This window comes from Lithobates pipiens, unplaced genomic scaffold (genome assembly GCF_037356315.1).
Source record: "Lithobates pipiens isolate NorthernLeopardFrog02 unplaced genomic scaffold, aLitPip1_a1.2 Scaffold_8, whole genome shotgun sequence".
NCBI classification, from domain to species: Eukaryota; Metazoa; Chordata; class Amphibia; order Anura; family Ranidae; genus Lithobates; species Lithobates pipiens.
The window spans coordinates 691,790,762-691,806,636 of record NW_027507903.1 but is presented as its reverse complement, the minus strand read 5'-3'; the positions used below and the strand labels follow the sequence as shown (position 1 = coordinate 691,806,636).

Below are 15,875 nucleotides of genomic sequence, written 5' to 3'. Positions count from 1 at the left end.
ACTTTTTTTTTGCATTAATACATGTCCCCTGGGGCAGGGCCCGGGTCCCCAAACACTTTTTATGGCAATAACTTGCGTATAAGCCTTTAAAATTAGCACTTTTGATTTTTCATGTTCGTGGCCCATAGACTTTAATGGTGTTCGAATGTTCACACACATTTTTTGCCTTTTCGCATGTTCCGGTGCGGAACCAGAGGGTGTTCGGCTCATCCCTACTCTCCATAAAGCTGGTCAGCAGAGGGAAACAGGAAGTGCTCTAGGATTTCCTGCTAGAGGGCTGCGCTGACTTGATAAAAAACACAGCGGACCGCCACCAGCAGATGACACGGCTCCCCAAATCATCACGGAATGTGGAAAATGTTGCATTTCATTTGGAAATCAAGTCTGGAGGAGGAGTGGAGAGGCACAGAATCCAAGCTGCATGAGGTCCAGTGTGAGGTTTATACAGTCAGTGATTATTCGGGGAGCCGTGTCATCTGCTGGTGTTGGTCCTCTGTGTTCTATTAAGTCCAAAGTAGGCGGCTTTTTTATTTGGATTACTGTAATAAATTAACTTTTTGACGATAGTCTCGTTTTTTGAGATGCACCTGTATATAGATTTTGTACTGTAAGTTGGCCGTCAGTGGCTTAACCACTCTTTGGGGTTTTCTATGTATCATAGCTGCTTCTCTGCCCATACAAGCCAATGGGAATACAAAAGCAGCTTCAAGCAGGTCAAATGCGGGTCAGGAGGATCTCAAATGCATCGGTAAGGACATTGCCTAAAACGGAAATGTCCGTACCCAAATTGAACATTTATAGCTAGTTGTAGACTTGTAGACCCAGCACGTTGATTGCTTCTATTCTCTAGCAGATTGCGAAGAATGAAGATACAACGCATGTGGGGTTATTGATATTTATTCCGCCTAATTCCTTAGACCAGTGATGGAAAACCTCGGCACCCCAGATGTTTTGGAACTACATTTCCCATGATGCTCATGAACTCAGCACTGTAGGTGAGCATCATGGGAAATGGAGTTCCAAAACATCTGGGGTGCCGAGGTTCACCATCACTGCCTTAGACAATCACTGAGGGGTTTATGGCAATGATGGGATCTGGGAAAGAGGATTCATATTTGGAGAGACCCTGTAGTCAGTACTTTCACTCCCTTGGGAGTATGAGGCTCCAGAAGGATCCTTGTCAGCTCTGTTGGTGAGGAGGTGAGTACAGCAGGATCCAGGCTACTGTCTAGGGAAGGGGTGGCATCAGAGAGGTCATCTTTGCCTCCCAGGCCCTTTGCTTGGAGGATGAAGCCGGAGCTGGGAAAGGGTCTTTGTTTTCATAGCTGCCTATATACAGTATGGGCCTTTGGTGTCTCCAACTGGCCTGAGGCAGAGGCCTAAAGAGTTCTATCATGGCCAGGGCTGCTGATAGGGTGGGACCACGAGTCCTCCTGTAGGGGGCCCCGGCACACAGAGGGGCCCGAACAGCAAGACGAATCAGTGTTGTCGATACGAGGAGCAATTACAGAAAGATGCCCTGTGCGGCTCTCTGCAGCAGATAAAAGCTGGTTTCTCTCCCTCCCACCAGCTTTTAGCTGCTGCAGGGAGAGACACAGGGCATTGTTCCTGTTTTTGCTTTCCCCTCCCTGTTCTATTATAAAAGGGCTAATTTACGCAGGTTCTCTGTTATGTTTGTGTCCGCTAATAATAATATTAGTGTAGGCTGTATGGGGCCCCATGATTTCTAACAGCAGCCCTGATCATGGCCTGTGGCAGAGGCCAAAGAAATTGAAAGGTAGCCGTCCATCCGTACCTACAGAATTTACACTGGCCTGTGGCAGAGACCTAAAGAGCCCTACAGCTGGCCCGTGGCAGAGGTCTTAGGATACTGGAAGATAGTAGCCCTTCTGGGCCCAAAGAGTTCTGTGAGAAGTCTACTTATTGAAGAGAATGTTGGGGTATCCTGTACTCCTTACCCCTTAAGCCCTTGTTCACATGGTTGGAGATTTCGACAACCAAATCCGTTGGATTTTGCCTGTCGGATTTTGCCCGTCGGATTTTGTCCGAAACTGTTGCATACAGACGGTCGGACTAAGTTGTTGAAAAATCCGATCATTCAGAACATGGTGACGTAATTTCGTTACGATGGGACTATGTTCACACTAGTAGCCAATAGCTTTGATGTAGGAATTTGATCTGAGCATGCGTGGCACTTGGTCCGATCAAAATTCTCTACACATGATCGGAGTATGTCCGATCGGCCCAGTTGGTCGGGAAATATTTCCAACATGTTGTAAAATTGGGTCCGACGGATATTCCGATGGAATCAGTCCGATGCAGACCACACACAGTCGGATTATACGACGACACGGTCCGATAGGACACATTCCGACGGATTCTCCGACCGTGTGTACAAGGGCTTAAGATACTGGAAGATAGTAGCCCTTCTGGGCCCAAAGAGTTCTATGAGAAGTCTACTTATTGAAGAGAATTTTGGGGTATCCTGTACTCCTTACCCCCTAAGACAATTGAGCCAATAGAGTGCAAGAAAAAGATTGAAGATATGGTCTGTCGTTTTGATAGGCCAGTGAGTGTTTAGATGCATCTACAGGACAGGTCGACGTTAGGAAAGCTAGGAGGGTTCCTAAACTTTTAAATGGTTCGATGATTCACACCTATCAGTAAATTCTCAGTAATATCAGATGCGTCTCAAAACTGATGTAAAAGCGTACTCATCGGCCCAACCCAAAGCTACCGCCACAGGCCCTTCCGTAATGGACCCCTTCCACTGGTGGTAGAATGGTCTTTTCTTGTCCTTCAGATGATGCTCTCTTGTCATTTTGTGAAGGCTTTTCACTCTCGTCGGATTGGTTTATACCTCGTCCCTAATTCATGATGCATATAAACTAAACCAGTCCAGTTTTTATAGCTTTTAGCTGTTGGAGACATTCCATGGAATTTATTCACCTAGAACTTGGGAGTCTGTGTCCTCCACATTAATGGTCAGCCCCCATTGGAAGGGGACATTGGCCATTCAGAGGGGATGCTAAGAGCATAAAAGAGATGGGAGGGTTTCACTAAGGATGAAAGCTTCATAAACTGTCTGGTAAAAGAGTTTCCATGGATACAATGTGGTTACAGTATTGATGGTGTCTTTTAGAACTTCGTGTTTGGGATATCAAAGGGAAAGTACACCTGGATTGGACTGACGGACGTGTCAGGACACTGGAAATGGGTGGACGGAACTGATTATGATTCTACACCAAAGTGAGTATGGAACCCCCACAATGCTCTTTGTGACCCCAGCCAACATGACATCTTCTAAACTAAACACAATGCTTGACAAGGAAAGATAGCATTTGGCCTGCTTTGCCTGCAGTTCAAACTCACCTCAGTAAGACATGATGCTTCCAAAGCAGGTCCAACTCATCCTCCAAAATGATAAATACTAGTCAATTGAAGACCATGATATTTCACTGACCTGGGTTTGAGCTGTGTTCCAAACGCCCATCAAACACAGGAAAACAGTGACTATCACCAGGAGCTCTTATAAAGATGGTGGCCTTGGCCCTGTATGTCCTTCGGGGTGGAGATGCTCATTTGTTTGTCTTATAGGTACCGTGGCACTGTAGGTCCTTTAGAGTGGAGATGCTCATATGTTTGTCTTATTAGTGACCATTAGTGACCATGGCGCTGTGATTCCCTCAGGGTGGAGATGTGTTTGTCTCATAGGTGACCATGACCGTGTAGGTCCTTCAGGGTGGAGATGTGTTTGTCTCATAGGTGACCATGACCGTGTAGGTCCTTCAGGGTGGAGATGCTCATATATTTGTCCTACAGGTGACCATGGAGCTGTAGGTCTTTCAGGTCATGTGTTTGTCTTATAGATGACCATGACGCTGTAGGTCGTTCAGGGTGGAGATTCTCATTTATGTTTGTCTTATAGATGACCATGGCGGTGTAGGTCCTTCAGGGTGGAGATTCTCATTTATGTTTGTCTTATAGATGACCATGACGCTGTAGGTCGTTCAGGGTGGAGATTCTCATTTATGTTTGTCTTATAGATGACCATGGCGGTGTAGGTCCTTCAGGGTGGAGATTCTTATTTGTATTTGTCTCATAGGTGACCATGACGCTGTAGGTCCTTCAGGGTGGAGATTCTCATTTGTGTTTGTCTTATAGGTGACCATGGCACTGTGAGTCCTTCAAGGTGGAGATGCCCATTTTTTCATCCTTTTAGTGGCACTGTAGGCCCTTTATTGTGGAGATGCTCATGTGTTTGTCTTATTAGTGACCATTAGTGACCATGGCGCTGTGATTCCCGCAGGGTGGAGATGTGTTTGTCTTATAGGTGACCATGATGCTGTAGGTCCTTCAGGGTGGAGATTCTCATTTGTGTTTGTCTTATAGTTGACTATGACCCCGTGAGCCCTTCAAGGTAGAGATTCTCATTTGTGTTTGTCTTATAGGTGACCATGATGCTGTAGGTCCTTCAGGGTGGAGATTCTCATTTGTGTTTGTCTTATAGGTGACCATGACGCTGTAGGTCCTTCAGGGTGGAGATTCTCATTTGTGTTTGTCTTATAGATGACCATGATGCTGTAGGTCCTTCAGGGTGGAGATTCTCATTTGTGTTTGTCTTATAGGTGACCATGACACTGTAGGTCCTTCAGGGTGGAAATTCTCATTTGTGTTTGTCTTATAGGTGACCATGGCGCTGTAGGTCCTTCAGGGTGGAGATTCTCATTTGTATTTGTCTTATAGGTGACCATGACGCTGTAGGTCCTTCAGGGTGGAAATTCTCATTTGTATTTGTCTTATAGGTGACCATGACGCTGTAGGTCCTTCAGGGTGGAGATTCTCATTTGTGTTTGTCTTATAGGTGGCCATGGCACTGTGAGTCCTTCAAGGTGGAGATGCCCATTTTTTCATCCTTTTAGTGGCACTGTAGGCCCTTTATTGTGGAGATGCTCATGTGTTTGTCTTATTAGTGACCATTAGTGACCATGGCGCTGTGATTCCCGCAGGGTGGAGATGTGTTTGTCTTATAGGTGACCATGACGCTGTGACCCCTTCAGGGTGGAGATTCTCATTTGTGTTTGTCTTATAGTTGACTATGACCCCCGTGAGCCCTTCAAGGTAGAGATTCTCATTTGTGTTTGTACTTTAGGAATTGGATCCCAGGACAGCCTGACGAGTTTTATGGTCATGGACTTGGTGGAGGAGAAGACTGCGCCCACCTGCACGGGGATGGCCGATGGAACGATGACCACTGCTCCCGTCCGTACAACTACATCTGTGAGATGGACATGATATGAGGAGTGATGGGACACTAAGGGGACCTTGTCATAATGACTACTTTTTCTGCCCCAGCTGAAGGACCCTATTCATGGAGGTTGGAAGTCATAACATACTTCTATGTAGCTTTCATGTTCTCTTAGTCCATAAAAGCCTGCTTTAAGGTGGAGTCCACCGGCCTCTTCCTTACATTCCACCATTTTTATTTTTTTTACATGTTCCCCCCCCCCCTTGCATTCTGCTTGAAGTCACCACAGTTGTAAAGCAACAGAACAGGACTTAGAGAATTAGCGCCTCCCATAAGTGAGGGCCCAACATTAAGTTCCCGTGATTTGCTCCTGTAGGCATATAATTGAAGTTCTCCAAAATATTTAGGATGGCAGAGAATCACAAACCCAAGTGACTCTAAATTAGATCAGCAGCTCTTGTCATGAGACCTAGGAGAGGGTGCAGTGCCCTTGGTGCCCCAGCGCCCTGGGACATGGCTTTCTTTATAAACAAACCCACATCAGATCCTTGCTGTAGTGTGACATGGCTTTGTTAAGAAGGACATAGCAACAACAAAGCCAAGTGATTCTCATGTGCCCTCCGACGTATCCATCACATGACTTTGTTTATGAACAAAGAATCGGGATTACCGTTGGGCTGATTTTGTAGCATCTACAGATTCACTCTCCATGGTGGAAAAAAAGAGTTGCAGTCAATGAAAGTTAGCTCTTCGTGTTATCCAATTCCGATGCTGATGACCATGGAGTACCGGAGATCTTTAGCAGCTTAGAGAGGCAATGTGGTCCGCTACAGCAGTAACGCCCCAGAGGAAATGAGCAGAGAAGATTTGTAGAGACATAGAGAGGCAATGTGGCCTGCTACAGCAGTAACGCCCCCAGAGGAAATAAGCAGAGAGATTTGTAGAGACATAGAGAGGCAATGTGGTCCACTACAGCAGTAACGCCCCAGAGGAAATAAGCAGAGAGATTTGTAGAGACATAGAGAGGCAATGTGGTCCGCTACAGCAGTAATGCCCCAGAGGAAATAAGCAGAGAAGATTTGTAGAGACATAGAGAGGCAATGTGGTCCGCTACAGCAGTAACGCCCCCAGAGGAAATAAGCAGAGAGATTTGTAGAGACATAGAGAGGCAATGTGGTCCGCTACAGCAGTAACGCCCCCAGAGGAAATAAGCAGAGAGATTTGTAGAGACATAGAGAGGCCATGTGGTCCGCTACAGCAGTAACGCCCCAGAGGAAATAAGCAGAGAGATTTGTAGAGACATAGAGAGGCCATGTGGTCACCTACAGCAGTAACGTCCCAGAGGAAATAAGCAGGGCTTTGTAGAGACATAGAGAGAGATTGTGGTCACCTACAGCAGTAATGCCCCATAAGCAGAGAGATTTGTAGAGACAGAAAGGGATTGTGGTCAGCTACAGCAGTAACGCCCCAGAGGAAAGAAGCAGAGCTTTGTAGAGACATAGAGAGGGATTGTGGTCAGCTACAGCAGTAACACCCCAGAGGAAATAAGCAGAGCTTTGTAGAGACATAGAGAGGGATTGTGGTCAGCTACAGCAGCAACTCCCCAGATGAAATAAGCAGAGAGATTTGTAGAGACATAGAGAGGCAATGTGGTCCGCTACAGCAGTAACGCCCCCAGAGGAAATAAGCAGAGAGATTTGTAGAGACATAGAGAGGCCATGTGGTCTGCTACAGGAGTAACGCCCCAGAGGAAATAAGCAGAGAGATTTGTAGAGACATAGAGAAGGATTGTGGTCAGCTACAGCAGTAACGCCTCAGAGGAAATAAGCAGAGAGATTTGTAGAGACATAGAGAGAGATTGTGGTCAGCTACAGCAGTAACTCCCCAGAGGAAATAAGAGAGAGAGATTTGTAGAGACATAGAGAGGATTGTGGTCAGCTACAACAGAAACTCCCCAGAGGAAATAAACAGAGAGATTTGTAGAGACATAGACAGGCAATGTGGTCACCTACAGCAGTAACGCCCCAGAGGAAACAAGCAGAGATTTGTAGAGACATAGACAGGGATTGTGGCCAGCTACAGCAGCAACTCCCCAGATGAAATAAGCAGAGAGATTTGTAGAGACATAGAGAAGGAATGTGGTCAGCTACAGCAGTAACACCCCAGAGGAAATAAACAGAGATTTGTAGAGACATAGAGAGGGATTGTGGTCAGCTACAGCAGTAACGCCCCAGAGGAAATAAGCAGAGAGATTTGTAGAAACATAGAGAGGGATTGTGGTCAGCTACAGCAGTAACGCCCCAGAGGAAATAAGCGGAGAGATTTGTAGAAACATAGAGAGGGATTGTGGTCAGCTACAACAGCAACTCCCCAGAGGAATTAAGCGGAGAGATTTGTAGAAACATAGAGAGGGATTGTGGTCAGCTACATCAGCAACTCCCTAGAGGAAATAAGCAGAGAGATTTGTAGAGACATAGAGAGGGATTGTGGTCACCTATAGCAGCAACTCCCCAGAGGAATTAAGCGGAGAGATTTGTAGAAACACAGAGAGGGATTGTGGTCAGCTACATCAGCAACTCCCCAGAGGAAATAAGCAGAGAGATTTGTAAAGACATAGAGAGGGATTGTGGTCAGCTATAGCAGCAACTCCCCAGAGGAATTAAGCAGAGAGATTTGTAGAAACATAGAGAGGCCATGTGGTCCGCTACAGCAGTAACGCCCCAGAGGAAATAAGCAGAGAGATTTGTAGAGACATAGAGAGATTGTGGTCAGCCACAGCAGCAACTCCCCAGAGGAAATAAGCAGAGAGATTTGTAGAAACATAGAGAGGGATTGTGGTTACCTACAGCAGCAACTCCCCAGAGGAAATAAGAGAGAGAGATTTGTAGAGACATAGAGAGGGATTGTGGTTACCTACAGCAGCAACTCCCCAGAGGAAATAAGAGAGAGAGATTTGTAGAGACATAGAGAGGGATTGTGGTTACCTACAGCAGCAACTCCCCAGAGGAAGTAAGCAGAGATTTGTACAGACATAGAGAGGGATTGTGGTCAGCTACAACAGCAACTCCCCAGAGGAAATACGCAGAGAAGATTTGTAGAGACATAGAGAGGTAGTGTGGTCCGCTACAACAGCAACTCCCCAGAGGAAATAAGCAGAGATTTGTAGAAACATAGAGAGTCAATGTGGTCCGCTACAGCAGTAACACCCCAGAGGAAATAAGCAGAGAGATTTGTAGAGACACAGAGAGAGATTGTGGTCAGCTATAGCAACAACGCCGCAGAGGAAATAAGCGGAGAGATTTGTAGAAACATAGAGAGGCAATGTGGTCACCTACAGCAGTAATGCCCCAGAGGAAATAAGCAGAGATATTTATAGAGACATAGAGAGGAATTGTGGTCAGCTACAGCAGTAACTCCCAAGAGCAAATAAGTGGAGAGATTTGTAGAGACATAGAGAGGTATTGTGGTCAGCTACAACAGTAACGCCCCAGAGGAAATAAGCAGAGAGATTTGTAGAGACGTAGAGAGGGATTGTGGTCAGCTACATCAGTAACTCCCCAGAGGAAATAAGCAGAGAAGATTTGTAGAAACATAGAAAGGGATTGTGGTCAGCCCCAGCAGCAACTCCCCAGAGGAAATAAGAGAGAGAGATTTGTAGAGACAGAAAGGATTGTGGTCAGCTACAACAGCAACTCCCCAGAGGAAATAAGCAGCGAGATTTGTAGAGACATAGAGAGGGATTGTGGTCACCTACAGCAGTAACGCCCCAGAGGAAATAAGCAGAGATTTGTAGAGACATAGAGAGGGATTGTGGTTACCTACAGCAGCAACTCCCCAGAGGAAGTAAGCAGAGATTTGTAGAGACATAGAGAAGGATTGTGGTTACCTACAGCAGCAACTCCCCAGAGGAAACAAGCAGAGATTTGTAAAGATTTGGGGGTCTTATAGATACCACCTCTTATTTCTATTACATGATCTCCATAAAGAGGACCCGTCATCTCTTATTTCTATTACATGAGATCTCCATAAAGAGGACCCGTCATCTCTTATTTCTATTACATGATCTCCATAAAGAGGACCCGTCATCTCTTATTTCTATTACATGAGATCTCCATAAAGAGGACCTGTCATCTCTTATTTCTATTACATGAGATCTCCATAAAGAGGACCCGTCATCTCTTATTTCTATTACATGATCTCCATAAAGAGGACCTGTCATCTCTTATTTCTATTACATGAGATCCCCATAAAGAGGACCTGTCATCTCTTATTTCTATTACATGAGATCTCCATAAAGAGGACCCGTCATCTCTTATTTCTATTACATGATCTCCATAAAGAGGACCCGTCATCTCTTATTTCTATTACATGATCTCCATAAAGAGGACCCGTCATCTCTTATTTCTATTACATGATCTCCATAAAGAGGACCTGTCATCTCTTATTTCTATTACATGATCTCTCCATAAAGAGGACCCGTCATCTCTTATTTCTATTACATGAGATCTCCATAAAGAGGACCCGTCATCTCTTATTTCTATTACATGATCTCCATAAAGAGGACCCGTCATCTCTTATTTCTATTACATGATCTCCATAAAGAGGACCTGTCATCTCTTATTTCTATTACATGATCTCCATAAAGAGGACCTGTCATCTCTTATTTCTATTACATGAGATCTCCATAAAGAGGACCCGTCATCTCTTATTTCTATTACACGAGATCTCCATAAAGAGGACCCGTCATCTCTTATTTCTATTACATGATCTCCATAAAGAGGACCCGTCATCTCTTATTTCTATTACATGAGATCCCCATAAAGAGGACCCGTCATCTCTTATTTCTATTACATGATCTCCATAAAGAGGACCCGTCATCTCTTATTTCTATTACATGAGATCCCCATAAAGAGGACCCGTCATCTCTTATTTCTATTACATGAGATCCCCATAAAGAGGACCTGTCTTCTCTTATTTCTATTTCAAGGGATGTTGACATTGCTTGTAATAGAAATAAAAGTGATAAAAAAAAGAAATTAAAGGGACAATGTAAAAAAAAAAAAAAAAGGAATGTGCCCCCACCCCTCTGTACGTTGTTCACATCACACATGTAAAATATTGCCAGTAAATGTCAGAGCGAGAGCAATAATTCTAGCACACGATCTCTACTGTAACTCTAAACATGTAACCTGTAAAAAAAAAATTGAAAGCGTCCCCAATGGAGATATATAAGTATTGTAGTTTGTCGCCATTCCACAAGCGGGCGCCATTTTAAAGCGTGACATGTTGGGTATCTATTTACTCGGCGTAACATCATCTTTCACACCCGACCAAAACATGGGATATATATTGTGTTCAATATATTCATAGTTCATTAAAGTGTCATTTTTTTCCAGAAAAGCTGCTGCACAAACACACTGCGACAAAAAAAATTGCAACAAGGATCGCCATTTTATTCTCTAAAAAAATAATAAAAATAAAAAAATACTAAAAAATATATAAATCATTTATATATATATATATATATATATATATATATATATATATATATATATATATATATATATATATATATATATATATATATACATATATACATATATATATACAGTGCCTACAAGTAGTATTCAACCCCCTGCAGATTTAGCAGGTTTACACATTCGGAATTAACTTGGCATTGTGACATTTGGACTGTAGATCAGCCTGGAAGTGTGAAATGCACTGCAGCAAAAAAGAATGTTATTTCTTTGTTTAATTTTTTTTTAAATAGTGAAAAGTTTATTCAGAGGGTCAATTATTATTCAACCCCTCAATTCAACAGAATTCTGTTTGGTTCCCCTAAAGTATTAAGAAGTAGTTCAGGCACAAAGAACAATGAGCTTCACATGTTTGGATTAATTATCTGTTTTTCCAGCCTTTTCTGACTATTTAAGACCCTCCCCAAACTTGTGAACAGCACTCATACATGGTCAACATGGGAAAGACAAAGGAGCATTCCAAGGCCATCAGAGACAAGATCGTGGAGGGTCACGAGGCTGGCAAGGGGTACAAAACCCTTTCCAAGGAGTTGGGCCTACCTGTCTCCACTGTTGGGAGCATCATCCGGAAGTGGGAGGCTTATGGAACTACTGTTAGCCTTCCACGGGCTGGACAGCCTTTGAAAGTTTCCTCCCGTGCCGAGGTCAGGCTTGTCCGAAGAGTCAAGGCTAACCCAAGGACAACAAGGAAGGAGCTCCGGGAAGATCTCATGGCAGTGGGGACATTGGTTTCAGTCAATACCATAAGTAACGTACTCCACCGCAATGGTCTCCGTTCCAGACGAGCCCGTAAGGTACCTTTACTTTCAAAGCGTCATGTCAAGGCTCGTCTACAGTTTGCTCATGATCACTTGGAGGACTCTGAGACAGACTGGTTCAAGGTTCTCTGGTCTGATGAGACCAAGATCGAGATCTTTGGTGCCAACCACACACGTGACGTTTGGAGACTGGATGGCACTGCATACGACCCAAAGAATACCATCCCTACAGTCAAGCATGGTGGTGGCAGCATCATGCTGTGGGGCTGCTTCTCAGCCAAGGGGCCTGGCCATCTGGTCCGCATCCATGGGAAGATGGATAGCACGGCCTACCTGGAGATTTTGGCCAAGAACCTCCGCTCCTCCATCAAGGACCTTAAGATGGGTCGTCATTTCATCTTCCAACAAGACAACGACCCAAAGCACACAGCCAAGAAAACCAAGGCCTGGTTCAAGAGGGAAAAAATCAAGGTGTTGCAGTGGCCTAGTCAGTCTCCTGACCTTAACCCAATTGAAAACTTGTGGAAGGAGCTCAAGATTAAAGTCCACATGAGACACCCAAAGAACCTAGATAACTTGGAGAAGATCTGCATGGAGGAGTGGGCCAAGATGACTCCAGAGACCTGTGCCGGCCTGATCAGGTCTTATAAAAGACGATTATTAGCTGTAATTGCAAACAAGGGTTATTCCACAAAATATTAAACCTAGGGGTTGAATAATAATTGACCCACACTTTTATGTTTACAATTTATTAAAATTTAACTGAGCAACATAACTTTTTGGTTTGTAAGATTTATGCATCTGTTAATAAATCCTGCTCTTGTTTAAAGTTTGAAGGCTCTAACTTATTTGCATCTTATCAAACCTGCTAAATCTGCAGGGGGTTGAATACTACTTGTAGTCACTGTATATATATATACATATATACATATATATATATATATACATATATATATATATATATAAAATTTAATAATTTTTTAAATAATTTTTTTATTTTTATTTATTTTTTTTAGAGAATAAAATGGCGATCCTTGCAATTTTTTTTTATAATAATATTATATATAATGTTTGGGGGTTCTACAAAATTTTCTAGAACTTATTTTTTACTGGTAAACAAAAAGCAGCAGGAAAGGCACGGTCTTCAGTTGGGTGGTCTGCACCAACGTTGTCCCCGGTCCCCACTGAGAGAACAACGACTTACTGATCTTTACCAACCGGATCCCCCAAAAACCTGATTCTGGGGGGTCAGTGATAAAGAATATCAGAAGAAAACCTGGGAGATCTATAATACATATTCTTATAATATTTCACGCAGTAAAAGATATATATTTTATATTTGTAATACATTTTGAAAATCAATTTTTTGATGTCTTGGTAATAAATGAATAATAAAAAAAAAAAAATAATAATAATAATCCGGTGTCACTTTTACTCTCCACAAAGTCCAAATTTCTACCGTCCCTTCCGAGGAGTCCCTGAAAAATATCAGGATTTCATTATTATTAACAAATACAAGGATGTGACCGATGTAATATTCTCTGTACAGCACTGCGGTATATGTCAGAGCTATGTAAATCTATAATAATAACAGTGTGTGACTGGGGGAGGGGACATTTGAGTATTAGCTCCTTTGGTACAGAGACTGATATGACTGGTGATTCTCTGTACAGTGCTGCAGTATACAAAATATAATATATATATATATATATATATATATATATATATATATATATATATATATATATATATATATATATATATATATATATATATATATATATATATATAATATATATATATAATATATATATAATATAATATAATATATATATATATATATATAATATACAAAAGTAAGTACACCCCTCAGTGACATTTCTACTCTCTTTTCATGTGACAACACTGAAGAAATGACACTTGTCTACAATGTAAAGTAGTGAGTGTACAGCTTGTATAACAGTGTAAATTTCCTGTCCCCTCAAAATAACTCAACACACAGCCATTAATGTCTAAACAAATCTCTCTGCTTATTTCCTCTGGGGCGTTACTGCTGTAGCGGACCACATTGCCTCTCTATGTCTCTACAAATCTTCTCTGCTTATTTGCTCTGGGGCTTTACTGCTGTAGGTGAACACATTGCCTCTCTATGTCTCTACAAATCTTCTCTGCTTATTTCCTCTGGGTCGTTACTGCTGTAGGTGACCACATTGCCTCTCTATGTCTCTACAAATCTCTCTGCTTATTTCCTCTGGGGCGTTACTGCTGTAGCGGACCACATTGCCTCCCTATGTCTCTACAAATCTCTCTGCTTATTTGCTCTGGGGCGTTACTGCTGTAGGTGAACACATTGCCTCTCTATGTCTCTACAAATCTTCTTTGCTTATTTCCTGTGGGGCGTTACTGCTGTAGAGGACCACATTGCCTCTCTATGTCTCTACAAATCTCTTTGCTTATTTCCTCTGGGGCGTTACTGCTGTAGGTGAACACATTGCCTCTCTATGTCTCTACAAATCTCTCTGCTTATTTCCTCTGGGGCGTTACTGCTGTAGGTGAACACATTGCCTCTCTATGTCTCTGCAAATCTTCTCTGCTTATTTGCTCTGGGGCGTTACTGCTGTAGGTGACCACATTGCCTCTCTATGTCTCTACAAATCTTCTCTGCTTATTTCCTCTGGGGCGTTACTGCTGTAGCGGTCCACATTGCCTCTCTATGTCTCTACAAATCTTCTCTGCTTATTTCCTCTGGGGCGTTACTGCTGTAGCGGACCACATTGCCTCTCTATGTCTCTACAAATCTTCTCTGCTTATTTCCTCTGGGGCGTTACTGCTGTAGCGGACCACATTGCCTCTCTATGTCTCTACAAATCTTCTCTGCTTATTTCCTCTGGGGCGTTACTGCTGTAGCGGACCACATTGCCTCTCTATGTCTCTACAAATCTTCTCTGCTTATTTCCTCTGGGGCGTTACTGCTGTAGCAGACCACATTGCCTCTCTATGTCTCTACAAATCTTCTCTGCTTATTTGCTCTTGGGCGTTACTGCTGTAGGTGAACACATTGCCTCTCTATGTCTCTACAAATCTTCTTTGCTTATTTCCTCTGGGGCCTTACTGCTGTAGCGGACCACATTGCCTCTCTATGTCTCTACATATCTTCTCTGCTTATTTCCTCTGGGGCATTACTGCTGTAGCGGACCACATTGCCTCTCTATGTCTCTACAAATCTTCTCTGCTTATTTGCTCTTGGGCGTTACTGCTGTAAGTGAACACATTGCCTCTCTATGTCTCTACAAATCCTCTCTGCTTATTTCCTCTGGGGCGTTACTGCTGTAGGTGACCACATTGCCTCTCTATGTCTCTACAAATCTTCTCTGCTTATTTCCTTTGGGGCGTTACTGCTGTAGCGGACCACATTGCCTCTCTATGTCTCTACAAATCTCTCTGCTTATTTCCTCTCGGGCGTTACTGCTGTAGGTGACCACATTGCCTCTCTATGTCTCTACAAATCTTCTCTGCTTATTTCATCTGGGGCGTTACTGCTGTAGCGGACCACATTGCCACTCTATGTCTCTACAAATCTTCTCTGCTTATTTCCTCTGGGGAGATGTCATCATGGGGGAGGGGAAGAGGACTCCAGTGGCGACCTGTGAAGCTCTGGTGACCTCCATGCCCAAGAGGGTTAAGGCAGTGCTGGAAAATAATGGCGGCCACACATAATATTGACACTTTGGGCCCAATTTGGACATTTTTTCCCTTAGGGGGTGTCCTGACTTTTGGAAATTTACACCGGTATACAAGCTGTACACTCACTACTTTACATTGTAGACAAGTGTCATTTCTTCAGTGTTGTCACATGACAAGAGAGAAGAAATGTCACTGAGGGGGTGTACTTACTTTTGTGAGATACTGTAAATGTATAATAATAATAGTGTGTGACTGTGGGGGGAGGGGACATTCGAGTGTAAGCTCCTCTGGTACAGAGACTGATGTGACTGGTTTAATGTTCAGTGATTTATAAGGACATAAGGAGGACGAGGCTCCCGGATCTGTAGACACACCATGGAGGACTTGTTGGGCTCGGTACCGAGGTCCATCGTTTCCCGACCTTGGGGCACACTGCGCTGTCACGCGGTTCCATGTCCTCTATTCTATATTATGGGCTGTGGGTAGAAATTCCTTCGGTGCCATTTGCTGATCGTGCAAAAGGTGGATGAGCTATCATGGCCACCACCTCTGTCCTCGTGGTAGGAAGTCCTCGTGGTAGGAAGTCCTCATGGTAGGAAGTTCTCGGTTATCGGTAGTCGTGGGTTGATTGGATAAGCGGGGTCACCC

General features: G+C 43.5%; 1 protein-coding gene across 1 annotated transcript in view; it reads left to right on the top strand.

The window, feature by feature from the left end:
- The window catches only part of LOC143962425 (asialoglycoprotein receptor 1-like), a 41,380-nt gene extending 35,931 nt beyond the window's left edge, over positions 1-5,449 (top strand). The window contains exons 8-9 of the mRNA XM_077471702.1: positions 3,143-3,249; positions 5,153-5,449. Coding sequence (XP_077327828.1) covers positions 3,143-3,249; positions 5,153-5,300 — 255 coding nt within the window. The 3' untranslated portion in view covers positions 5,301-5,449. The remainder of the gene's footprint in view (positions 1-3,142; positions 3,250-5,152) is intronic.
- The last annotated feature ends 10,426 nt before the right edge of the window (positions 5,450-15,875 follow it).